Source organism: Balaenoptera physalus (genome assembly GCF_965194825.1).
Source record: "Balaenoptera physalus genome assembly, chromosome: 1".
NCBI lineage: Eukaryota > Metazoa > Chordata > Mammalia > Artiodactyla > Balaenopteridae > Balaenoptera > Balaenoptera physalus.
The window spans coordinates 99,593,009-99,618,932 of record NC_138882.1 but is presented as its reverse complement, the minus strand read 5'-3'; the positions used below and the strand labels follow the sequence as shown (position 1 = coordinate 99,618,932).

At 38.7% G+C, this 25,924-nt stretch overlaps 2 protein-coding genes across 7 annotated transcripts in view; one reads left to right on the top strand and one right to left on the bottom strand.

The window, feature by feature from the left end:
- The window catches only part of RBM15 (RNA binding motif protein 15), a 29,514-nt gene extending 17,675 nt beyond the window's left edge, over positions 1–11,839 (top strand). Inside the window, exon 4 of the mRNA XM_082431140.1 lies at positions 8,828–11,839. The gene's annotated coding sequence lies outside the window, so the exon portion shown is untranslated. The remainder of the gene's footprint in view (positions 1–8,827) is intronic.
- Positions 638–25,447, bottom strand: SLC16A4 (solute carrier family 16 member 4). 6 transcript variants are annotated; one of them, XM_082435462.1, is made up of 11 exons: positions 24,001–24,080; positions 23,658–23,779; positions 23,215–23,357; positions 22,815–22,916; positions 19,620–19,752; positions 18,752–18,895; positions 18,413–18,574; positions 16,610–17,125; positions 14,469–14,680; positions 13,310–13,403; positions 638–4,301 (listed from the first exon to the last, which is right to left on the bottom strand). In XM_082435462.1, the coding sequence occupies exons 5-11, from the start codon at positions 19,735–19,737 to the stop codon at positions 4,141–4,143; spliced, it is 1,407 nt and encodes a 468-aa protein (XP_082291588.1). In that variant the 5' UTR covers positions 19,738–19,752; positions 22,815–22,916; positions 23,215–23,357; positions 23,658–23,779; positions 24,001–24,080; the 3' UTR covers positions 638–4,140. The 6 variants fall into 6 exon arrangements, with proteins under 6 accessions (XP_082291588.1, XP_082291587.1, XP_082291586.1 ...); XM_082435461.1 differs by lacking the exon at positions 23,658–23,779 and having other exon boundaries at positions 24,001–24,104; XM_082435460.1 differs by lacking the exons at positions 22,815–22,916; positions 23,215–23,357; positions 23,658–23,779 and adding an exon at positions 25,336–25,447 and having other exon boundaries at positions 24,001–24,119.
- Between the last annotated feature and the right edge of the window lie 477 nt (positions 25,448–25,924).

Below are 25,924 nucleotides of genomic sequence, written 5' to 3'. Positions count from 1 at the left end.
ATATTTGTGGTGAATGAGTAGCCAAATGAGGCAAATATATATGTATATATGTCTTAAAGCCTTATACAAGTAGATGCTGTTTTAAGAGAAACACTCAAGGCTTTTAAGAAGTATTGGGCTTTGGTTTTATAATGAGGTCCTCAGAGAAACTAGGTTTGGATTTTTAAAAATTACATCTAAAATCAAATATTAATACACGGTGTGCTTTTTTTTTTCTCATGGAAAAAGCCAGTTTTACAATTAGGCAACTTTATGTGCTGAGGAGCTAATTTTTTGCAAACAAACATAGCATCACATATGTTAATATGTCTAGATTATTTGAAAAATATCACAAATTATTTCAGTCCATTTAAGTATAATTGTTGCTTTTATTAAATTTTAAACTTTTAGAAAATCATTAAAGAAGAAAAGCCAGGGGCTGTGATCTAATCAGCGTTGTTAATTAGTTTTCAGAATTGGCTCCATTAGGACTAGCTTTGTAACTTTAGGCAAATAACTTGGTCTTAATTTGCTTTTGTCCTTAGGTGTAAGACAGGAATATTAATACCAATCCATCTTCCTCACAGGATTGACATGATGCTGATGAGGTAATAGGTGGGAAAGAACTTTAAAAACGTGAAAGTACTATAAGGTGGAGTTTTATTTATTTATTTATTTATTTATAAATTTATTTATTTTATTTATTTTTGGCTGCATTGGGTCTTCATTGCTGCACGCAGGCTTTCTCTAGTTGCCGCGAGCCGGGGCTACTCTTCATTGTGCGTGGGCTTCTCATTGCGGTGGCTTCTATTGTCGCGGAGTACTGGCTCTAGGCGTGCAGGCTTCAGTAGTTGTGGTGCGTGGGCTCAGTAGTTGTGGCACACGGGCTCAGTAGTTGTGGCACACGGGCTTAGTTGCTCCGTGCGGGTAGAGTTTTAGTATCAGAAATAGTATTTCATGAACAACGTATATAGAAAATTCCTTTTCCAGTGGTGGTATGACATTTTCTTAGAGTTAGAGCAGCAAGAAATGGTCTCTTAATAGTTTTAAATATCTCAGCGAGTAACTGTGAAGAAAGTATTACTGAACTTTTATGTTCAAATTATCATGGCTCTACTAAATATGTGTATTTATAGATAATACTTTATAAACATTTCAACTAATGTTTTAGTATTGAGGAATTATAAGTGGCACATACTTAGGCATTACCTTCTTTGGTCAGGGTTGGTGAATATTGGAAGACCTAAAAAAGTTCATTATCTTTAACAACTACATTCTTATTGCATTGTAGCAGATGTGTTTTGTGGCTTTAATTTGTTTGTTTGTTTTGGTTCTTAGGTATTTTGCATCCTCTTTTTCATTTCAATCTAGATATTAAAAGTTTTTGCCAATTTGAGTTAGAACGAATTTATTATAAGATAACTGCTTACAATTAAATTAGCTTCGTAATCTTGTGACACTGCCAAGAAGCCAGGGTTGTCTGAAGGGGAAAGTGTAGGGTTTTCTGTCAGTTTGTGTTTGAGTTATGACTCCTCTACTCACTGGGTGTTTAATTACTTTGACCTTAAGTTTATTCATGTGTAAAATAGTCATCATAGTATTTTCTTCTAAAGTTTGTGAATATTAAATTAAGATTAAATATAAAATGTGTCTGCCTTAGTGACTAGTATGTATTAGATGTTGAAATAAAGTTCTTCACCAGCCTACTTCTCCAAACACATGCTAAGCCTGTTTGTTTCCTCTTTGTCCCATGGGATATCTTGAGGGGGAAGGAGATAGAAAATTAGTGTACTCTTGCTTTTCTTGAAACCCTGTATCTGTCCGAGATAGTATTTCTAGATTATGGTTACTTAGAAATGTGTTAACATCTTATACTATTGTTCAAGGGCAGGAGTAAATGAATAGGAACATTTAAAGTTAATTGTTAATATAGTGAATACATTAGTTATGAAGTCTTTAGCTTCCTGTAGTCTAGGGAGTCAGTCTTTCTTGATTCACACCGCCCAGGTTTAGAGGGGCTATTAGCATGGAGTAGGATGAAGAACTGCTCTGTTGTGTAAGAGTCATAAAGCCTATGTAAATCAGAATTCAACTTGGAGTTCTTTAGTTGGTTCTACTTTTACTTTTTGTTTTGTGGGTTATTTTTTTATTTTTATTTTTTTTTTGGCCGCGCAGCTTGCGGGATCTCAGTTCCCCAACCAAGGATTGAACCCAGGCCATGGCAGTGAAAGCCCTGAATGCTAAGCACTAGGCCACCAGGGAACTCCCTGTAGTTGGTTCTGCTTAAAATGTATAGTTTGCTTTCATAGGAGGAAAGAATCTAGTTGCCCTAGGTAGTTAAAGTCTTTTGAGAACAGTTATTGCTCAGGAGGGAAGGGGGGACGGATGAGAGTGGTTCCTAGTAAATCATTGATTTTCTTAATCTTGTGCTTTGATGTAGAAAGAAGAAGAAAGGAAATTATCAGCTACTGTGTATGAAGGGTATTTTGCTTGGTACAAGTATATTTTCATTTAATCCTCATAGTACAGCTGTGAGGTAGCTTGGTGGTATCCTCATTTTACAGAGGAGGAAATTGGGACTCAGAGAGGCTAACTTTCACGAGGTTACATAGTAACAAGTAGCAGAGCTTGGATTTATTATTATTTTTGCTGTTTGTGTGAGGGGGTACTGTTTCTGCTCTATTCATATTGTCTTACATCTGAAATGTAAAAAGAATGTTAGACATTTACATTTAAGTGTAAAACCTATACATTTTAAATGGGACCAACTACAGTTTTTAAGATAACCCAGATTTGAACCCAGATTAATTTGGTTCCAGAATTGGTGCTGGCCCTTGGGAAATACATCCATCTTGTTGATCTTGCAGACTGATGGAGAAGATTGACATGTCAGCTCATATAGTGCTCTGTTAAAAGTTAGATGAGATTACAGAGGAGAGAATGACAACGCTGGGGGAGGTTTTCCAGAGGCTTTTGGTGCGTCAGATTGTGAAGGATAAGTGAGACGGTGCCTGGTGGAGAATGGCAAGCCATTGGGATTGTAACTGGTGGCACAGCTTGTACAAAGGCACACGTAGAGAGTGAGAGGGTGTGGCATTTTGGAGCTAAAACCAGGCTTTCAGTTAAGGATTTTTCTCTATAGGGAATTAATAGATATTTCAAAGCAGAGAGGAATGGAAAGATGGAATAATAATAGTAATAATAGTCTTGAGGACCATTCTGAAGGAGATTCTAGAGGAGGTTGGTATTGCAGAGAACTCTAGGGTGGTCTTTTTTTCCTTTTAAAATCACCCAGATAATGAAGAGCTCTCTATCCCCATGTAGTTGCTTAGTCTAAGTGACATTAATTAGTTAACATAATTATTCCATATTTAAGAAACATCTTTTGGTTTATCTCCCGTTAAGAGCCACCTATTCAACTTTCATATAAAACTTGTTCTAGAGATATGTCTAGATATTTAGCTTGAACCTTTCAGATAATTAGATATAGTGAAAAAGTAACATTGTTTGGATGAGCTTTGTGCTTTGATGTAGCACATTGTTTGGATGATCGTACTATTCAAATGATCTTGCAATAAAGGTTTGTTGTTTGTGGGGTTTTTTCTTTTTTTAGCAGTTCTTATTTATTTTTTATTACATAGCAAGACATGTTTATTATAGAAAATTTAAGAAACAAAATAATGAAAAGAAAACAAAGATTATCTCTAGTTAAGAAGCAAAGATAAACTATTTGGGAGTTGTATACTCTTCCAGTCACTAAACAATGTTTCAATGTTCATTCAGAGTCCAGAGTTCAATGGCTCTGTTTAATACTGCTTTATATGAAGGAAAATGGTTTTCTGTCTTTACATATTTTTGCAACTGAATTACCATGGCACAACTGAGAGTATGGTTAATTTATTATTACAGTACATTCTGATTTTCATTTAATATCTAAAGTAACTGCTTCAACTGATTAAAATTTTAGCCTATTTGATTAAATACTAACAAAGAGTTTAAATTGCTATTACTCTTTTCTTCCCACCAGTTAGACATTCTTCAGAGTGCTAAAGCAAAAAGGAACCTTAAAAAATTATGTGGTTCACCTTCTTAGTTTACAAATGCGGGTACTTTTCTTCCATGCTTTTGTTTCCAGTGACTTTTAGTTTAGACTTTGTTTTGTTAAGCTCTCACTTGATTGCAGTCCTCTCTCTTTCTGGTCAGACTGTTTTTCCATCTCTCAGCCAATGGTACAAAGAAAAGGGAAACTGAAGAGAGGAGATAGCATATGCCCGAGAAGTAGAAGGAGCCGGTGTATGTCTGGGTATAATCATATAACCAGCCTATAAGGAAGGAAGAATTTCTGTTAGTGATGCAAACCTTTCCATTAGTAGTTCTCAGCCATGAACCCTTCCTTGAAGGAAGGAGCCTCCTGTACTTACTAGTTTGTATTGTGACCCATTAGAAAGTTAGTCAAGCTGCTTACCTGTCTTATTTTCTATTGATGAAGTTAAATCAATTCCATCTGAGTTAGGGGTTTAAACCTTGGGTTAAAAGTAATTGTGAACCCAGAGCCCATCTCCAGTCTTGTAATGGAAGTTGGAGAAAGGAACACGTACCCTTTCATTTTAACAATGAATTTTATTAGAAGACCACTATTCTTATGAAGAAAAATATTGTGAATTACTATTTTCCAAAGAAAAAAGTGAGAACTGATTATTATCTTTTTTCCTTCACTGAACAGACATTTGAATTCTTACTATGTTCCCAGCAATGTGCTAGGTGTTGAGGATATGATAATGAGCCAAAACAGACATGGTCCCTGCCCTCATAGACCATACAGTTTACCGGGGATTTGGTATTAACCACATAAATTGCACCTGCGATAAAGGCTGTGAGGGGATGGATGGTTCAGGAGGTTATGAGAACAAATGAAAAGGAACTAACTTACTTGGCCAAGTGGGTTAAACAATGACGATAATTCCCCCTGAAATCAAAGTGCTCTTTTAAAGCAAGAATTGGGAGGGTCCTCAAATCATTGGGCTAATGGCACATACTAGAACTTCTTAAGTGAAACGCTTTTTTAAAAAAAAAATGTGAGTTTGTGGTGGCAAAGAATATTTGTGCAAGGCACCAACATTTATACATTATTGCAAAAGTCAACCCTGTGGAAAAGGCAAATAATGTCTCAATATTATTATGAAAATAGTTTTGACCTCAGGCTCCCTAAAAAGGGCTCAGGACCTCTGGGGGGGGGTCACAGTCTTTTCTAGATTATTGTATGCATATTATGTTTGTAGATGCAAACTTACAATATGCCTTTTATAAGTTTTTATATTTAAAATCTTGAAAAACCTTAAGTCAAGGATGTTATTCTGATCATTTATTCAAAAAATTTTGGTACTCTATGCCAACACAGTTCTGGTTACTAGGGATAAACCCATGGACAAAAATGGATGAAAATATCTGTCTCCATGGAGCTTACATTGTATCTTTTGATTTTCACTTATATCTTGGAACATGATTTCTCACTGGATGTGTAGAGTATACCCTTTTTTTTTGTCTGATTGTGTATGTCTTTATCTCCTCTCCTTTTTATTCTCTTACTTGGCTCTGATAGAGACTTTCAATTTTTGTTTGTTTGCTTCATTAGCTTTTTGTTTCCTTTTCTTAATGTAATGGATGAATGGAATGTTTTATTTAAATTCAGCTAACTTTAAGTTGCTTTTACTTGTTTTATCAGTGAACTCAATTAAATGTTTCTTGGAGTTAAGCAAAATAGTGAAACCGACTGGGACAAGTCTTTGTATTATGTTGATTGACCTTTAGATATCTAAGAAACGGTTGACCAATCTGTCAGTTTTTCTAGAAATTTCTGTGAAGGAGGAACTGTGGAAAGCAGCAGCACCCCCTCTTATCCTTTGTCATTCTTGCCTTCGTCCCTTAGTATAGCAATTTACCAGTTTATATATAACCTGTGAATTGTAAGACACGGGTATTTGAAGCAACACTCTAGGAAAAGACTACAAATTCTTGGACAGGGAGGTAGATAGTGCTGCTAAAAGGTCAGGAGGGTAAAGCCTAAAAATAGTGAAACTGAGTTGTTTTATAAATCCTGGAGGGACTAAAACAGTTTAAGAGAAAACTGCTTATAAGCCTTTCATTTCACACACATTTAAAGTCAGAATGTTGTTTCTGAAACGTGAAAGATTAAGATATATTTAGTGTATTTTCTTACCAGGGCAGGGAGTTACTTAGCATGCTTTAGAACAGTTTTCATGTATTTCCATGCAAAGTTTTTATTTATTTATTTATTTATTTATTTATTTTTGTCGTGTCGCACAGCTTGCAGAATCTTAGCTCCCCAACCAGGGATTGTACCTGGGCCCCTGGCAGTGAGCGCGCCGAGTCCTAACCACTGGACTGCCAGGGAATAACCAATGCAAAGTTTAATGAAATAATTTGTTTTAAATCTGTTTCTCCCATTCATGCTTGATTATTGAGAGATTAGTATGTTTTAAAATTCTGTCTCTAAGATCTAATTGCCATTCCGTACGATAATAATGTGAAGTTGAGTATTTAGTTTTAAGATGTTATTTATAATAGCAAATATGAGGTGAAATGTAAGATGCAGGACTATACTGTACTATTATTAATTAATTGTCCTATGAAAATATTAGCTTCATAATCAAGCTTAAATTTAAGTGGCTACTAGGTAAGTTAAATTCATAGCTTTGCTGCTCTAACCAAACATCTCTATTTGGTTGGAATAATTAGCCTTTCCCCACCATTGAAAGTAAAAGAAGACTGTATAGAGAATTCGCTGGCAGTCCCGTGGTTAGGACTCCTCGCTTCCACTGCAGGGAACACGGGTTCGATCCCTGGTCAGGGAGCTAAGATCCCACACGCCACGTGGTGCGGCCAAAAAAAAAAAAAAAAAAAAAAGACTGTATATTTGATCTGATTTTATTAGGTCTTTGTACTTTTTTTATAATAGCATGAAATAGATGTATACAAATGCACTTTCAACCCTGAACAGTTTCAGGGTTATTGTTGGTAGTTCAGAAACCACTGCATTCTAATCATTGTCAAATGGAAATACACGCATAAGTTGACATTCAAAAGACTAGGTTTCTTTGTGGTCATAGCAAAAGCATTGTGAGTGGCAGAGAATACCAGCCACAGTCCAGGAAAGCGTGCAATGGATCTGAGCCTCCACTCCATGCTAAGGAATACTGTATGTAGCCAGCATTCTGAGGAGTACGCTGCCTACTGGTGCAGACTTCCTAAGCTGAAGTCCCCTCTAAGCATTTCCTCGGTGTCTCCAGACTACCTGCATCAGATTCACTTAAGATGCATGTTAATTGTGCAAATTCATTGGCTTCCTAAGCATACTTCTTCCTAGGTGGCACCCAGTTGATTCTTACATACAATAAAGTTGTTGTTCAAATTACTTCTTTATAGCTGTAAACCTTGTTCTGGGTAGGAATATCTAATAGTTTCCTGTGATAATTTAAAACAACTAAGAAGATAGGCCTCAGCCTATCTTAAACAGCTTTGCAAACCAGTTTTCTTACAGTCAACAAAAAAGGGATTGGAATAATCTTTTATGTTTGATGTTTAATATAGAATCTAAATTCATTTTTTTAAATGTCAGCATTTTAAAAATGATACTCTATATCATTTTATGGGTTAAGCCATACACGTTTAAAAATGAGATTAACATCTTGTCTAAAAAGTATTCATATCTGATATCTCAGAAGTTGATTTTTAGCTGAGTTATGAATCCTTTTCAATAGGATTACTACTGTAAGTTTATTATTGGTCATCATGTTAAGATTTGAAATACCCCTAGAAGGCCCTTAATTCCAAAGTTCCTTGATGGTAGTTCAGATTAGTTTTTGAGGATTCTGTATGTGGCTAGCCAGTGTTGAACCAGAGCTTCTAGCTGTTAGGCTGTAGAATAGTGGCAGACCTCCAAGGTGTGCAGAGACAATGATCTTCTCACATTCTTGGGGTCACTGGAGCTGCCGCCTGGCTGTTAGCAGCCTTGTCATTTTACTTTGGGTGTGCTGTATGTGCCATGAAGGGGAAAATCTTGGGAAACATGGTTTAGCAAATATAAACCTCAGTGCCTTTTAAGACAGGAACTCTCTAAAGGCCTCATGATAGAAATTTGCCGTAAGATTTACTGGTAGTGCTATAAGTATTGGCTCTGTGTTGTAAGTTTTATTAAGAGGATTGTGGTCTGTGTTAGGATTTTGAAACTTGATTCCTTGGCCTTGCAAGGAAAGGACTACCTCCCCTCTCTCCTTTTTAAACCACAATAGAGAGCTATTTGGAATTTATTTTTGATGCTTTTGTAGGGATTCATTAATCCTAGGAATGCTGTATCAAAGTAAAATTCTGTGGGGTTTGTTGCTTATGGGGAAAATAACCTCTGGATAAAGAAATGATTTACATTGTTTCCTTTTGCCTCTTCAGGGTATATAATATATTCCTCAGGATTTAAAGGACAGAGAACTTCGTTCTGCCTTCTCACTTGTCCCCCATACCCCCAATCTCCAAAATGGATTTATAGCAGACCAAAAGGTTGAGTTGCTTGTGTGTTTGTTTTCCAAATAAAATTTCAGGCCGTAGAGGAATCTCAACTGATAGGCCAAGATGACTGATAAAACTGTAGCGGGCATGGTTGATAAAAGGTGGAGTGAGGACTGGGTGGAATATTTGTTTAACATTGTATCTGAAATGAGGATGGAAATGACCTGTCATTTCATGAGGAGATGAACTTGTCTGTGTTAATCGGACAGAGACAAGCTTAGATGGATGAATTTCCATTTTAGCCATTGTCTTTTCTTGTAAAATGCAGATAAAGAGTTAATGCAGGACTTCCCTGGTGGCGCAGTGGTTAAGAATCCGCCTGCCAATGCAGGGGACACGGGTTCGAGCCCTGGTCCGGGAAGATCCCACATGCCGCAGAGCAACTAAGCCCATGTGCCACAACTACTGAGCCTGCGCTCTAGAGCCTGCAAGCCACAACTACTGTGTCCGCGCGCCACAACTACTGAAGCCCGCGTGCCCAGAGCCCATGCTCCGCAACAAGAGAATGAGAAGCCCATGCACCGCAACTAAGGGTAGCCCCTGCTTGCTGCAACTAGAGAAAGCCCGTGCACAGCAATGAAGACCCCACTCAGTCAAAAATAAATAAAACTAAATAAATAAATTTATAAAAAAGAAAAAAACTTGGAAAAAGAGTTACTGCAAAATTACCAGTTTTGCTCCATGGTGTTTCTGATGAATTGTGAGGTTGAATAATAATAGCAAGAGAGAGATGTACTTCTTCTTTAGGAACTAGTTACCTTTAGCTTATTCTGGAGTACAATCAACTTAGTTATTTGGCATTGGAAATAACTTTCCTTGAATTTATTGAAAAAAATTATTTTTGTGAAATATCTGCTTGATTGAGTGAAGCTTTACTATATTTTAAGGTCGTTTTTATTATACGAAAGCTTAGGGTGTCTTCATTTAAAGGTAAGAAAATGGAGACATGGGTTACAGTGGCTCAACCAAATTTTTAATTAATGAAGTGGAAGAAGAATGCAAATTCTAACAATTCTCAGTTTTAGACATTTTAGACTAAGTCCTAATGTTAAGCAATGTATGTGGCTGACAGAGTGAATGCTATACCATGATCCAATAAGGTATGAAAGAACATTGAACAAATAATTTTGTCTTCTCCGTGTCCATGTGGCAGCTAGTAGAGTTCTCTGCTAATAAGTTGCTTAATAATTATTGAATGAATACTGAGTTATAATCAAATAATTATTTGTGAACCAAACAAAAACCAAATAAATGAACAAACCAAACCAAACAAACATGTAGATACAGAGAACAGAGTAGTTGTTATCAGAGGGGAAGGGGCAGGAGGGAGGGCTAAATGGATAAGGGAAATCACCTGTATGGATGGAAAATAAATTTTTGGTGGTGAAAACAAAAACAAAATTATTTATGGCATTTTAAGGGAGTTTTCAGAGATTTGTGATTTAAATTTTTTATATTAAAATAAATATTAGCATAATATATGCACTCATCAGTTGGGAAAGGGAGTTGTATGTGGAAGAGAGGGGAACTACATTTGGTGGTTTTGTTTTATAGGCAACTGATATGGGCTGTTGGTGGTTTTATTTTTAAATGAAACTGAACAGCCCTTAGCATTTTGAGCTCATACGTCAAATACCTCGGGTACAAGACTAGGAATTTCACATAAGTAACTTATATCTGTCTTGTACATTGGAGAATATGATGATATACTTGGCTTTTTTTGCCCAAGGCACTATTTTTTTATTTAGATTGCTTTCTGCAGGTGTACTTTTGTTAACAGGGGTCTATTAGAAATGTATATTAAGTTTTAAAAATATTAATACTTTTTATTTTTCCACAACCTTCCAAGGCTTCCGTCTTGGTGTCAGTGTATAGTTCTGGATGCCATCTACCAGCAAAAAACAGCATTTGGGTTTGGATGAACAGTGACATTTGGCCTACCCTTGGGTCTACTGACCACCTAGGTCAGGAAACCTAGAACAACCTCGAAACTGATGCAGTCTGAAGCAGGCCATGTTATTAACTAAAATTGAATTTGTTGCTGAGTATTGGCAAGAATAGGGAGGGCTGTGGGGTGGAGCGAGCAGGGTGGTCGCTTGTGGGGAGTCGGGGGGGGGGATAATTTTTAAACTATTATTTATTTCAATACCTGTCAGTTTTAACCAAGATCTGATGAAGAATTTTGTTGCCACTATATTTCTTATCATAATCACCATTACAAAAGATGTATAAATAATTTTCTTGCCCATATGCTCTATTTACGTTTTTTTAAAGAAAAAAGTAACTTTAAAAAATCTCGGTTATATGATTCCTTGGGTTTCCTATGCTTTATTTTCCCCTTTCCTTGAATTTTTAAAATATGCTGTATAGAACTAACTTGTTTTTCTTTTTCATTTCCATACAGGAAGGAGAAAATTATTATTCATATACCATTTTTAACTAGTCTTTTGACTGAGGATTATTGTGAAACATTTTACTGTTTGCTAGATTCCTCATTTTAAATGCCTGTAATCTTTTATAGGAATTTCAACTTTTGTAATTTGGTAATAACAAGTCTAGGTAAGTAAAATATGAGGATCTCATACAGTTCGGAAGATGTAAGTTTGGTTTAGAATTTAATATTTTATAACTAGTAAGCGTTTCGATTTAGTTAAAGCTAAAGACAGTGACATAACTTGCCTGTACCGGTTGAGGGATGAGTGGATCTGTAACTCAGTATTTCTGATGTTCTTTAGTAGTTGCTGCTGAAGTCAGAAGTTAGGAACAAATCTAATGGCCTTTGTAAAAACCCTCTTGTCGCTTCACAGAGCAAGGACCTACAGGAGCAAGGGCTCTCCCGAAGTCTCCCTTCAGCAAGAAGCCTAGCACTACATTGTAGTCAATGAGAGACCATGGTACAGAGCAGGAAACTTAACTGAATTATATATTATTATCATAATCTTGTTTAAGATACTCTGAGCAACTCCCAGACTAAAAACCTGTGCTTAAGCTTTCAGCAATAGCCTTATCACTTCCTTTGACTTTTGTAGAACTTAAAAAATTTATGATTGCCTAAATAATATTTTCAGTTAGCAGGTAAAAATTCTACCATGAGCTCTGTCTTTATCCTCACATACAGTGCTAGTGTATCATGGACATTGGGTAATAAAAGGCTTGTAACTTTTTTTTTTGACTCACTAATAGTAAGAAATGTGTTTTACATCACATATGTTTTCTGTTACATAGGTGTGTGTGCATGTGAAATAAGTTTCACAATAAAGTGATGCACTCTGATTTCTAACCTGCTCGTGGTCCTTTTTTATTAAAAAAAATTTTTTAAAGATCATGACCAACAAATTGGTTTCAAGACCCACACATACATCTATAGCTTTTTCCTTTTAAGTAATACTCCTCACAAAACTTGCTTTGTCTTCTCATACATTGAACTCTCTAAACATTTTTAAATGTATACAAAAACATTTATCTCTAAACATGTTGTAGTTTTGTTATTTGCCTTCATCATTTGAATAAGATATTCTGTGCCCTGGTATTTGTTACTTCCCTACACTTTTGGCCCAATAGGCTTGAAAAGTTCCAAGGCGTCGTTAGGACAGCCAGTGAAGAAGGGTCAAAATTGAAAAAATTCATCAGCAAACTGTATTTGAACTCTGTTTCCTGTATTTCACTGACCTGGATACTAGCCATAGAGTAGCTCTGCTAGCCGCCTCTGGTGCTTGGTCTTTTACCACTCCTTGTATAACAATTCTGGGCTATAAAATTCTAGCCTGTTTTCCAGTTACGAAGTATTGGCTGAGTTAGACCTCATGGGAAGAGGTGTGTTCATAAATGCAAATAAGGACTTAGTTGTGTATTTGTGTAATTTTTTCCTTTAGATAGGTATACCTAAATTGAAACTCAGATAGTGGTACATTATTTTACCTTCAGTAATAATTTCTTTTATTAAGTTCTTATACTTTTGATATTTGCCTTTGTAAGTCTTAAGTTTATAGAGGTGCAAATCTAACGTCATTATAAAACTTAGTTAAAAAAAATGATAGTGGGACAAGATCAGACCCTTTTTCTGTCTTACTTCAGGACTGAGGGAAGCAGAAGTAAGTTTTAGGCTGAATTCCTTTTTGTGGATGATTAGAAATGCTGTAGTAATTTGTAATTCAACTATATTGAGAACCTATAGTGTAAGATACTAAAGCTTAAGTCTGTTTACTAAGGAAATTTGTATGAGTAGGCAGTCTTTTAATAGTCTTAGATTAAATGTTCAGCAAGCACAAAATGTCCCAATAGGTAAAAAGTGAATGTAAAACAATGCTTCAGTCTTAAAGTTGACTTAAAAACAGAACTCCCCCAAGTTTTACTCTACTTGTATTTAATGTTCACCAGTGGCCCCACATATCCTCTCCAGATTCTGGCCTTTAGTCCAAGACAGCTTTTGTTTGTTTTTGTTTTTAACCATCATAGGTCTTTGGGCATCTGATAAAACTCTGGATTGTCTCCCCAGAGAAGTAGATACACACACAATCCCTGCTCTAAGACTCCCAAGAGAATGTAAGAATCTGCCTAGTGCACATCTGTTGAATTAACCCTCAGATTCTCCTAGATTAGTGATGGAGTTGTGAGAGTTGTTATAGGAACAGCAGAGATAATCATCAGTTTCTTTTAACCTGATAATGTTGTTACATGTTACCATTAATCATGGATCAGCATTTTGTTTCATTGCTGTTGAAGTTTACTCAGAATGTGGGTAAGCTGTTACCTGCTAAAGGTGGTCCAGAAAGGACAGCCATCCCAGCAAAGAAACTGGCAAGCCCCAAGAACCTGTGTACCATAGAATTCCCAGACAGATCAACCTGCAGGGATTAGAATCCAATGTTAGCCATATTGAGGGTGAAATTCTGTGGAGACCTTTGCCTACAGAGGGGCAAATACTGTGTATGTCATCTGAAACTGTGAACAGTTGACTTCTGAGGTGATTTGGATGGCATTTTACCCTGATACTATGAAAGAGCTGAGGCAGATAGGGAATAGTAATTTCAGTAGGCAGACAGTGTTTTCATTTTATTAGTAAGGAACGTTGGTTTTTGTTTCTTTTTTAAAATCTTTTAATTGGTTCAGGGATTCTTTTTTCCCCTGAACCTCACTGCTCTCCTCTGTTAGGAAATAGTATTTACAGTTGGAGCTGACAGTGGTATTATTGAATCCACCTATGGCTGAATACCAACCATCAGTTTATAAGAAATCAGATATCACAGGAGTTGATTTCAGCTTTAGAAAGTTTGATTTTTGCTTAAGCCTCATATAAGATCCTGCAGCACTTATGCTAATATTGATATCAGGCCAGATGATTGCGGGGGATTCTGTTGCAGCACACTGGGGGCCTAGTTCTAAGAACCCATGGGGTTCCAAGAAAAACCCAGAAGTATTTGTATAACTCAGTTCCATTCAGGTCTAGGACTTTATGTCAATTTGGGGTAAAGATGGAGAGGAGTTAAAAACAATGTCCTTATTAAAGTATACAGAACTTCTCTCAACAAGAGAGAAGCCAGTGCTGGTCAGGAAGCCCTTTTTTCTTTTAAGGAACTCTTCCAAGATGTGTCTTAGAACCAAAGAAATTTCTGGAGCTGAAGGAAAGAAGTGAACAGAAGTCTAACCTGGGAGACTGATAAGCAAAATGGAATCCTTCTGACCCCTATTTTGCTCTTCTTTCCTGTCCCATGTGGATAGTCCTCTCGCCCCCCGCCCCCCGCCCCTCCCCCCAAGGTAAGATGAATAGCTGGTTAAGATATAGCTACAAGGTTTCTGAGTATGTTTGTTTTTAATTATAAAATTAATACAAAATATGTTTTCTCTTTTGGGGAGGTGATTTAACACTTTTACTAAATGATGTAAGAACATTAATGAGTGCGTCTACTCACCAGTACAGGAAGTATCAATGCCAGGTAACCACCGGAGAAAATGGCAAAGAAGATGGTATAGGTCATAAGTAGTGGAAATGTGGTGGCAAAAGGAGCAAGCAGGTTAGTGATGCCGCAGAGGATGAGGTAAGACTTGTGGTAATGATACTTCTTGATCCAGTTTTGATCAGCAACCCATCCGGAGATAATCTGACTGACTGTCTCAATGATACCTGGAACAATATTGAAAAAGGTCTTATGAAATCCTAATTCCATTTTCCTAGCCCCTTTGAAAACTGTAAATGCATAAGGCATCTTTTCCTAAGTAATATGACTTCATCCTGAGGCTGGGACATAAGAGAAAAAAAATGGTTCCATTTGTCTATCAATAGATTCTATCATTTACTTACCTATTCCAGACACATCAATAAAATACCAAAAAGGCTCCTTCATAGTTGGGTAGAGTACTCACCAGGTGTTTTTTCTGATTGTGTTTGGGAAACTCATAACCACCAAACTGGGAATACCAGGTTATAGAGAACGCTGGGCTCAGTAGGCCTCCCTTGAAGAGGTGAGGAAGTGAGATTTCTTGAAGATTAGGAAACCCACAGGTTAGTGTCCTGGGGAAGTCATATGGTGGACGACTGGAGTATAAAAAAGTCTTACGGTGAAGAAAAAAAACATGTTGAGACTCATAATTGCATATGAGGTTTTGGTAATTAATAATAGCCTCCAAAGGCTATTATGCTTAACTTGAAAATATGTAGAAAGTCTGGAAATGGGAGATCATCTCTTGAACACTGGAACTATGGTGTAACTTGAAAAAAATTTAAGAATAACATTTTTCACTTAGTTTTATGATAACAGAACATTCTTATCCTTTATCCTAGTATATGTTAATGTAGCAGTTAAATACTGAAAGAGATTTTCACCAAGAGGAGCATGAGCTGCAGTTGTTTTATACTTAAAATTCTTCCTATGGTTCAAACATAAATTGCTCCACAAAAAGGAATTAAAAATTCATACTACCATCTCTATATCTTCTATTTTTACAGTTATTTCCTAGGATACGTATTGAAACTTTATTATGTTCTTTGGACCTGCTGTAAAGCCCTAATCTGATCTAAATTGATACTACCAGCCACTTCAGTGGAAAAAAAATCAGTTTAGCTATGTATCTTTTTCTTGTGTACGCAAGTTTTATTTGACCGAAGCAGTTGGAAATGGGGTGCAATCAGTTTTGCAAGGGCTTGGTAAATAGTCTTTTCCAGAAATTAGCAAGAGAAAAGTTAATGTTGAGCTACTGAGAATTTCCAGATAGAGCAAACCAGTCCCATTTCATTCATTTTCATTTTTTTAGACTCCCTATTTTGTCAGTTGAAAGAATCCATATCTTCTAGATCAAGCATTCTGTTTCCATACATTTTTATAAGTACTCAACTAAAATGATTGTTTTTTTCATTCTAGTTCATTTTAAATGTCAGCCTACCCATTAATGACTAGCCTTAGTATGCTTATTTATCTTATCCTCTTACTTTGAGTTAAAGGGGGAAAAATTCTTAGCTACAAATACTACTAGAACATTATTGAATGCTTGCAGTAGTTCAGGTACTATTCTGAACTCTACATGCATTACTTGCTTAATCCTAATAACCTTCTGAGAGTAGATGCTATTATTCATATATTACAGACAAGGAAATTGAGACACAGAGAAGGCAAGTAACTTGCCCCAGGTCACACTGTCATACACTGCAAAAACTTGAACCTGGAAAGTCTAGCTCCAGAACCAATCCTTTCAACCACTGCACCGTGCAGCCTACCTAGGATTGTTTTTGCTTGCTAAAATGGCTGTTGTCACTGAGCACCAGCTTTCTAAAGTTCGGTACCCAACAAATACTTAGATACTGACATAGGAAAATAAGACTTGCTTTGGGGTCCGCTGTCTGGTAGGGAAGAGCCTGTGTGCAAGATGCAGTGACAGGTTGGAGGGAAAGTCCTGCTGCTCCCACCAGCCTCAAAAAACTTGCTTTTCTGGCCTTCCCACAACTCCTTTTTTAAAAAAATTATTCTTCTTAAGCTTTTTAAAAATAAAATTTAATAAATTTTTGTAAAATTAAGTTCATTTCTCCTTTTGAGGGTGAAGTTGAAGTAGACTTTCTTACCAGCTACGGAAACGAGGTAGGAGGCATCCATGATATTAATCCCCAGTGTTTTGGCTCTGGCTACCAGGTGAAAGGTAGGGATGAAATATGCCAACTGACTGAGGAGAAAAGACCACGTAAATATGTAGAAAAAAGGATTCTTAAGAAGAGAAAAATCAAAGAGTTTTTGTTTGCAGCTCCACAAAATAGCCTTTTCCCCATAACTTTCTTCATGAGTTTTTCGGAAGAGTCTGTTCCTGTTGGGTTCATTGTTGAACTCTTCATTTTGATTTTGTGAGACTGTTAAACTTATACCAGGTTGTCCATCCTGCATAGTATTGTCCCTGATGGCAGACTCTTGTATCTCATTGCAGCATGATGTTTCTGTCCCACACGCTGCCTCTGGACCACTTGCAGACAAACTGCTACTTTTATCTTTAATATCGGAATTGCTCTCGCTTTTGATATGGATGGGTCTCAAGAGCATACTAGAAGGCACCAAATGCAATGTGATTGCTCCAAATAATATAAGGGCACCTGAACAGGAGAGAGAGAAATTGAGAAGTTAAGCTAAAAATTACCTCTCTCATTTCACAATACTCTGTATGCTTAGGCTCAGAAGAGGCCCCACCACTAAATATTCAATCATAGTGCAATAATTCCTGAAAATACTACTTTGTCCTTGTATTTAGCTGAAAGTATCTAAATCCATTGACTTAACTGTTAGCCATACACACTGATGTATCCTTGTGAAAACAGGGAGTCCTTGGAGATAGAAAAGGGGAAAGCTGTGCCACTAGGGGGCATGGAAGGAGAGTTATTTGTGCTAAAGGAAAAAAAATGGTTTGGGGTGGGGGGAAGTCATTTCAAATGTTAGAAAATTACAATGTGTTTTAAATATCCTGAAGTGAGGGTGTAGATTTAGGTACAGAAAATACAGAATTAGGTAACGGGAATCACTTGGAAACTGCCTTAGAAGAGGAGATAGCCTTTCATCCCATGATGTTTTAAATTTCCTCGAAAGAAGACATGCCAGTGTTGCCTTTGAAGCTGAGTAGTTGCTTGACTTCAGCATGTCCTGACCAAAGCTGTGACTTGGGTGTGTTGCTTCTAGAGATAGAATTAGCTGTAGGTTCTGCTATCCTGTCTTATGGATTTGTCAGCTGGTCTTGTTCCCCATGAGACTACTGGTGGTTTTTTTAATCAGGAAAGGAAAAGTTCAACAAGACTGCTCTGTAGATAGGAATAGGCTTATATATTCGTGTATATGTACATATACATAGATTTTTTTCCCCAATACTTTGAGGTTATTTTAATCCAAATGTTTTATCTCAGGTATGAAGAAAATTGTGGAGTGAATGGTTTTTATTCATTTGTGAAAATTTATAGTTGAGAGTATATAAAAGATTAAGTATTAAGGAACATAATCCTCTTTTCACTCAATTTTTTTCCATCTATTTTAGTGAATCTGATGGAGGAGACTTTTATTTAAATGCAGATTTTTTTCTTAAAGAGAAAATTTGAAGAGAATGCTTTGAGTAGAGGATCCTTGTTTCCCCAGGAGTACCGCTTTCCCTGCAAAGGTGTGTTTCCCCAGCCACATAGATTGCCCTCCATCCCCTCAGACTTGAACTCTATGGTGAACTCTGAGTTGCCTGCGTGGCGGGCAAAGCCTGCAGGTAGTTCAGGGTCTCTTTTGCCATATATTCTCCAAGGAAGAATACCTTACTTTAGAATCATGCTCACTTCCTCTCTAGTCATCAGAGAGAGGGCTCAACATTAAATCTTACAGAGTTGATGGTTCAGAAACTTAGAATGACTCACCTGTCCAGTCATATAGATCTATCAGGACTTTTGTAAAAGGCGCTAACAGAAATGTCAGTCCCATCCCTGAACGGGCAATAGCTGTAGAAAGAGCTAATCGTTTTTTGAAGTATTTGGTAGTGACCACAGCAGCGACTTGGTACAAGAAAGCAGAACCCAAACCTAAAAGAAAAACATAATAGCTTGGGATCACTTTCACATTAAGTGGCTTGGTACTGGACAAGATATTCTCCTGGACCTGAGATAACATAAGTAGGCCTTTTGAACTCATGGAGAGTAAAAGGGAAGGTTCCTGGTTCCATTTTTTTTTTTAAGTCTTAACTTTTACAATGGACTCACCAGGTAAAAATCCCATAGTCACACAAAGAAAGGGAATGCTTGTAGCCCAGCTGCTGATCAGATATCCACCAGTAACAAGGAAAGCCCCAAGAATGGAGGCAGTTTTCTCTCCAATTATGTCACAAATAACAGCAACTAGGGGACCTTGGGAAAAGAAACAAATGCTAGTTAAATGTGCTCTGGCATCCCTTATCTTCTGGTGTGCAATTTAAATGGGCAACTGAAGGGAAATAAGAGGACTCTACATTTGTGTATCCTTCAAAAAGTTGTCTGTATTGAGTTTCTTAATATTCCCAGCCCCACACTATTTTGCTTTTAGGAAGAAGTTTTGTTGTTTTTTGTTTGTTTTAAAGAAAAGATTGTAAATAAGCAGGTTTGGAAAGGAAGCTTGCTGAAAATGCATTATGAAACCTCTGCAAAAAAGGTTGCCTCTAGTGACCTATGTCTAGAACAAAGTTCAATTATTTATCTACACCATGTTCTAGCTCCAACTAGAACTAAAGGAAGAGGAATTGGTTCTATCTCTTAAAGCTTTATGGTCAGAGCTTTATGGTCGACATTCCAGTTGAGAGACTGGCTCACTGAACCTATATTAAGACACTGTTGAAAGAAACAAGGCATGAAAATTGAATCATGGAATTAAATAGTTGGATTCTTCACCTTTCTTCGTTTAAGCACTAATTTTTCTAGTTTTTCCAAGTCAAGCGGAGGCTAAACACTGCAAGTCCTTTTCTCAGCTTTACATATTGATAAATGAACCTGAGTTTTAGCAAAGCTTCAGTCTTGAATGACTGACAGATGAGTCTTCTTGGAATTGCCTTTTGGTGGTCCTTTTCCTTGGACAGCAAGCTTATTGATGGCTTTATACCTGCAGAAAAACGAAGTGATGACATGATGGATCCAATCCAACCAGTTTGCTCTGAGGTGCCTTCAAACTCTTCTTGAAAAACCACAAAGAAAATTGCAAAAGTCTTGGTCATCCCCATCACGAATACATTTACCTAAATCAAAGCAGACCAAAGAGTCCAAGTCAGGTGGTGAGTAAGCCATTACAGGGGAGGTTGGAACTGCTGGAGGCTATGATTCTCTGTTTCACCTGTATTTTACCCGTTTGTTTGCCAGTTCCTCTTTGTAACATTTTATATTTTAGGGGGGGTGTTGTCCACTTAGAGTGTCTAATCACTTTACATGAAAGCATCTCATTTAATTCTCATTACAAAGGCATGGAATAGGTGTGTCAACATTGTATTAGAAATTCAGGAAATTGAGATTTAGCTTAAAAGTTGCTCAAGATGGGGATGCTGGAGCTAAGACTTGAACCCAGATAGACTGACTCCAGACCAACCACTATACCATCCTGTTACAGTAGCATCTGTTAAAAACAGCTAATTCCAGGTACCTTTGTGAGAGATGTGTGTTGGTCCAAAAGAATTGTTCTGTCAGTCCTTAGTTAGCTTTGCTTTAACTCTGCTTTTGAGCTGAGTACCCTCCCTCACCTGGTATATAAATACGGCAACCATAATAATTTATCACCCAGTTGAAGCTCTTTGAGAGTGAAAAGTAGTGCTGTTAATTGATGCCTGGACAGCAAGGGTAATGAGGATGTATGGTCACCTTATGGTTGGGTCATGTGCCCCACCCTTTTTTTCTGTCCCATCTAACCCTTTTGCCCGCACCACCCTCCTTCCTTCCACTAGGGGGAGCTCCTCTTTTGAGGTCAGGTTTTCTTTCAGTGGAGTACCAGCATTTGTTTCTTGGAATTCTGATTAGAAGGGGGGCAGTGAGGAGCAAGGTTCTGAGGGGAACTAGAAGGGAGGCCTAGCCAGGCTCTGCAGTCAGTCAAAGCCCAGGAGCCACATGTACTCACTCTTGTCTCTGGGGGCTTCCTAGTGGCCCCTTTCCTTTTTTTCAGTGGCCTTGGTGTTTCAAGGCCACTTTCTCTGCTTTCAAGCTGGCTATGCATTGTGGAAGGACCACAGATCCTGGGTTCCTTTTCACTGATTCTTCCTCTGTTCACCTGGTAAATATTTCCCCCTGTGGTTCTGCACTCATCTCATTTTATACCTGCCCCATAGACAACCATTCAATCTCATGGTTTTAATTACCACCCTTGAACTCATGGTGTAGTTGTGAATACTGTGTTCCATCTGCAATCAGCCTGCCTCGGCCAGAATCCTGGCTCTGCTTCCTATTAGCGGTGTGACCTTGGGCAAACTACGGAAGTTAAGCTTCCTCTTTTATAAAGTAGAGATAAAGTAAATGTCACCTAGCTCATAGGACTGTGAAGACTGAGAAAATTCTGGTAAAGTAATACTTAGCACTTAATACTCAAACTGTTAACTCTGTTTTTGTTATCTTGTGTAACCATTCTGCTTTCCCAAGAGCTGGAGACTCATATTACTGTCTACCATATCTTTCTAACTCAGGTTAACTTATCCAAAACTAAACTCATCTTTCTCTTATCCCATGCCTACTCTTCCTTTTCATTTCTCTTGATTGGTACCATCCACCCACTCACCCAAATCAGAGACCTGCCTCCACTTAGGAACCTTCTTCCCTCAGCCTCTACCTACTGAATAAAATAACCAAGGCCTTCCCCTCCATCCTCACCGCTAGACTCTTACTTCAGACTAGTATTATTTCTTGTCTGGAGTAAGGGACTAGGAATTAGTGGTGGTGCTCCAAGGTTGCAAAAGATGGGGTGGTGAGGAGGAAGTCCCTTAATGTATTTTTTCCCATTCTGATTTGATAGAAGCTACAAGACTTTCCTTATTTAGAGTGAACAATGCTATGGACACCAGGGCTATATATTCAAAAATGAAAAAAGCATTTTATCAAGCACTTTGTAATCATAACATGCCTCAAAGGCACCTCTATCAGGAAGCGAGGCTAGAGAATATACATGAACCTTAAATGACCCAGACTTGTTTCTTTTAGTTTAAAATACAGGGCGGTGATTGCCTCCTCTCATGAGCAGGGAATGTGACAGTGAGGCGTCATTCTATAAAATTACCCTTCCTCTTTTTCTGTGGACATGGGTTCTGTGCTGGCATCTACAGGATGCTGGCCTCTACGTTCTTAGCCATCTGAGTTTGGCTAGCTACTGGTCCCCCCAATTTAGCACCTTTCCTCTCTGGTCTTTCCTTGGTGTCTGGGCATAGCAGCTGTAAGTGGATATGACTTGTCTCTAATAACTGGGTCTGTGCCTTCCACTGTGTATATCAAGAAGGCCAAGGACATAGCCTTTGTAGCCACCCTGCCTCCCTCCCTTAACTTGTAACCTTCCAACTTTTGTTTCTGTTTTGACTCAGAGCTATTGAAAATCTTTTCCCCAAGGTCCAGATATTCCCTTAGTTAACTAAGCAGACTAGATAAATCTTTATTATACTATTTCATCTCATGTTTTGGACCAAGGTTGATGGGTTTCAGTCCTGTTCCAGAGTCCACATCAGACACTGTACATGGGCTTACCCCATCATCCATCCTCCCATCTGTCAACAGGTATTTATTGAGTGCCTACTGTGTTCCAGGCTATTTACTAGGGCTTACAGTGGTGAGCAAACAGACATGGCCCCTGTGCTCATGGAACATTCAGTCCTGGGACACAGGCTGAATACAGAAAACAATCATGCAAATACGTAGTTATAAAGTATGGTAAGTTAGAATGAGTCATTTTTTTAAAAAAGTAGGGAGCTCCTGAAGAACATGTTGTAACTGGGTTTTTCACTCACCTTTTCAGGAGCTCATCTATTATAGAAAAGTAGACTTTTAACTTATGCAGACACAAAAGCATCATCATCTTAAGTACCCACATTACCACTGTGGGTGATTGGCCTGAGTTAACTGTTAACATTTTGCGGACCCAAAATGTTTTTTTTGTGTGTGTGCTTTTATAAGTAGCGTCACACCCAAAAAAGTGGGACATTGTTTATTAATCTGGTTGTTAGACAACTTTTCTTACCAGCAACTAAATTGGTCAAATAACTTCCTATCCTCAGAGGATAATAAAGGAAAAGGAAGGGTGGTTACTGGGGAGAAAGGTGGGAGAATTAGAGATCCTCACCAACAATGCCAGTTCTGCAAAGCCTGTGATGTGGGGAGGTGGCCCAGCCCCAGGAAGGCTCTCAGACTTAGGGTGTCCTTAGTTTCCTTTTTAGTAACACTTCTGGGAGGAAAAAAAAGAGATTCCACATTCTTTGGTAATGAAGCTAATGTTTAACAAATAGTCCTGTGGTTAGGAGTTTTGTATTATGTATATCCTGGCTGAGGACTTCTTCCCCTCCTTTCCCCTTCTCTGTCATAAGGGAGGAGGTGTGGTATTTCTACACTGTGGGCCTCAGGGTAGTTAGTAGTCACCAGGACCTGCACTCCCTTCCCTGGGAGCTTCTTACTGTAGGGCTGGGCTGGGGAGGAGGATCAGGAGGGAAGGGTATCTTTGTGAATACATCTCAAAGTTAACTTACTTGGGAACACTTAAGAGGAATTGGGGAGCTGGTGCCATTCTCAGGGTTGTTTGGGATATGGCTGTGATGGGATTCACCAATCCCATCAGAATGACCATGCTGATTCACATCACCACTGTCTCACATAACGACCCCAAGAGCTTCTGGGAGGATGAAGGAAAGAAGTTAATTAAAAAACAGAGTGCGGAGTCCAGCTGCTTATGGATGAAGGAGAAAAATCAGGCTCCAGTTTCAGAATCCACATCATTCTCTCCCTTTCCAGACATGTCAGAAATATACATTGGGCCTAACTCTAGCATAAGTTTTGGTTGGCGGGGATGGGATGGGAAGTGGACAGCAGGCAGAACAGAAGAAAAGTCCCTGCCCCCTAGGAGAGAAGGAAGTTGCTTCCAGCAGGGTTACATCTATGCTGGGCTGAGCTGGGGAACCCCCTCCCCACCCACCTCTGCAAAAGCACTTTTTAGCAGTTTCCAGTGCTACTTCTGGGATGGTTAAATGTACGATTGTCCTCAAATCCTAATTGCCATGCAGCCAGGGCAGAGCTGCTGATGGTAGCTGGAGCACTCTGTAGGTTTAAGGAGGGGTAGGAGACAGGATGGAATGCTTCTGCTTTCACTCAAGGAGGACATTTTCAACTTTCTCTTGGGTTCATTGGCAGTTCCTGGCCTTGCTCTAACCCCCTTTCCATTCAAATGTCAAGGATTTCATAAGTGATCTTCGTCTGCTCTGAGCCTTTCTCAGGGAGTCTTCTTTCAGGCGGTAGCAAAGGGGAAAGTAAATTCTTACCAGGAAGAAATGAAACACAACCATCCATCCCCAACCTCCATCCAGGGTTTTCATGTAGGGTCGGACCTTCCCCTCCCTCTTCAGCATGATGCTTCGTTTGTTTTAAATGCGGCAGATCCCTGTGACGAATCCAAGACAGAGTTGACTCAGTTGACAAACTGATCTGGACTTTTATTTCCTCTCAGTATAAAACCACTTGTACTGTGATTTTTTTTCAGCCCACCTCTAAAAATAGATGATTTCTTCTCATTTCTAAAGTTTACAGACTCTCTGGAGTTTATAGACTCTCTGATCTCAACCTCAAAAATATAAGCAGGGCTTTGTACCATTTGGGGGATTTTTGTGGAGGTCTGCTGCCTGGCTTCCCCTGGAAGTCCACAGGGAGCTGACAGTTCTCTTGGAGTATGTCCTTAGTTACATATAAAGTCTGCCCGACTAGACTGTCCCCTTATCCTCATTTATTCCATAATCATGATCCAGGCAGAACCATGGGAGAAATGAGAAAAAGATAACAAAAGGCTGTGATGTGAGGGACATCAAAGCCACCACAGAAATCTCTCTTCCACCAGTTTGAATGGCCTCTGAAAGATGACCACTCAGTTCACTTCAGGCAGGAATAGCAAAGGAGTTGATCGCAAAGCCTGACCTCACTGATTGTGGAGTGGCCATTCCTCGCACTGTTCTCCCCCCAGGTCTGCAAGCCAAATCCTAGGGCAAGCTGTGCACCACCCTCTGGTCCTCTGGGTAAGCTCTTGACTTTAGAGAAATAAAAAAAGGATGGGGAACTTCAGGTTTGGAAATTCCCTTTCACAGCACTTGCTAAAATGAAAATATTCTAAGGGGCTAAATAGACATGACAACAACATGCAATGACTGTTCCTCGAATGGATCGCAGGCCAGAAAAAAGTTGGAAAGGACTTTAGGAGCTGCGTTGGGGAAATTGGAATGAGGACTGTATAGCAGACCAGGTTAGATCTCTTGGTGGTCTCGTGGTTCCGCCGAAGAATGTGCTTGTTCTTAGGAGGCGTGTGCTAAGAAGCTCAGGAGTGAAGTGTCATTGAGTCTGCTACCTTCTCACAAGTGGTTCAGTAAAATAAATATATATAGAGAGAAAAAGCAAAGAGAAAATGTAGATATTCTGAGGGAGGGGGCGGCATTCTTTATTTGCCACCGGCAGGTAGGCAGGCAGGCTGTTTCTTCCTGGGAAGGAGAATCTGCCGGCACGGCGTGTGGTATGGCCGTCTGTCTGGTGAGCAGGCCGCGCAGGGAGAGATGCTGGTTGTTCAAAACATTATAGAGGACCAACCCCAACACACAGTCCCATTTTCATCCTACCTTTGATGTGGTGTGTAGCAAGGGAATCCTCCACAGACTTGAGGCAATCTGGGAAGAAAAAGAAACTATACAATTTTCCAGAATGTTGCTCTTTTTCTAAGGCGTTTCATTCTTCTGCCCTGTGAAAACAAGCAAGCATTGTGAGAGCCCAGGGTTAGAGCCAATTTAGGCACTCCTGCCAGTGGACTTTACTTCCTGAGGGGAGGAGGGAAGACTGTAATTTGACATCATCCTGGGCCCTCCCTCCACCCAAAAGCAAGCATCGGAGTAAACCAAGTAGAAAATCCTTTGGGTAACTGTTGTTGATTAAACCTGGAGGCCGTCACACTAAGGTGGCTCTAATGCCAAGTTGGCCTATGTCAGCAAACCAAAATCGAAACAGGGTTATGAAATGGAAACCAAAGGGTGACCAATCACAAACAGCCAGTCAGGAATTAAGCTGTGGCCCATTAATAACTTCCTTGCTTCGCTTCTGCCTTCTCTCTATAAAAGCCTCTCCCTGAGCTCCTGTTGGTGGAGCGCTCCTAACACCTTCCAGTTTGACACTGCCCGGTTTGAATCCATTTTTGTTCAAATAAACTCTTAAAAT

Bases quoted from the DNA above. Each gene is read 5' to 3' on its own strand.
- SLC16A4 (XM_082435460.1), bottom strand. From the start codon at position 24,087: ATGCTGAAGAGGGAGGGGAAGGTCCGACCCTACATGAAAACCCTGGAT. The intron at 19,753-24,000 runs GTAAGAATTTAC...GCTTTGATTTAG, and splicing joins TTGTGTTTCATTTCTTCCTG to GTAAATGTATTCGTGATGGG. The intron at 14,681-16,609 runs GTAAGAAAGTCT...ATATTGTTCCAG, and splicing joins CTACCTCGTTTCCGTAGCTG to GTATCATTGAGACAGTCAGT.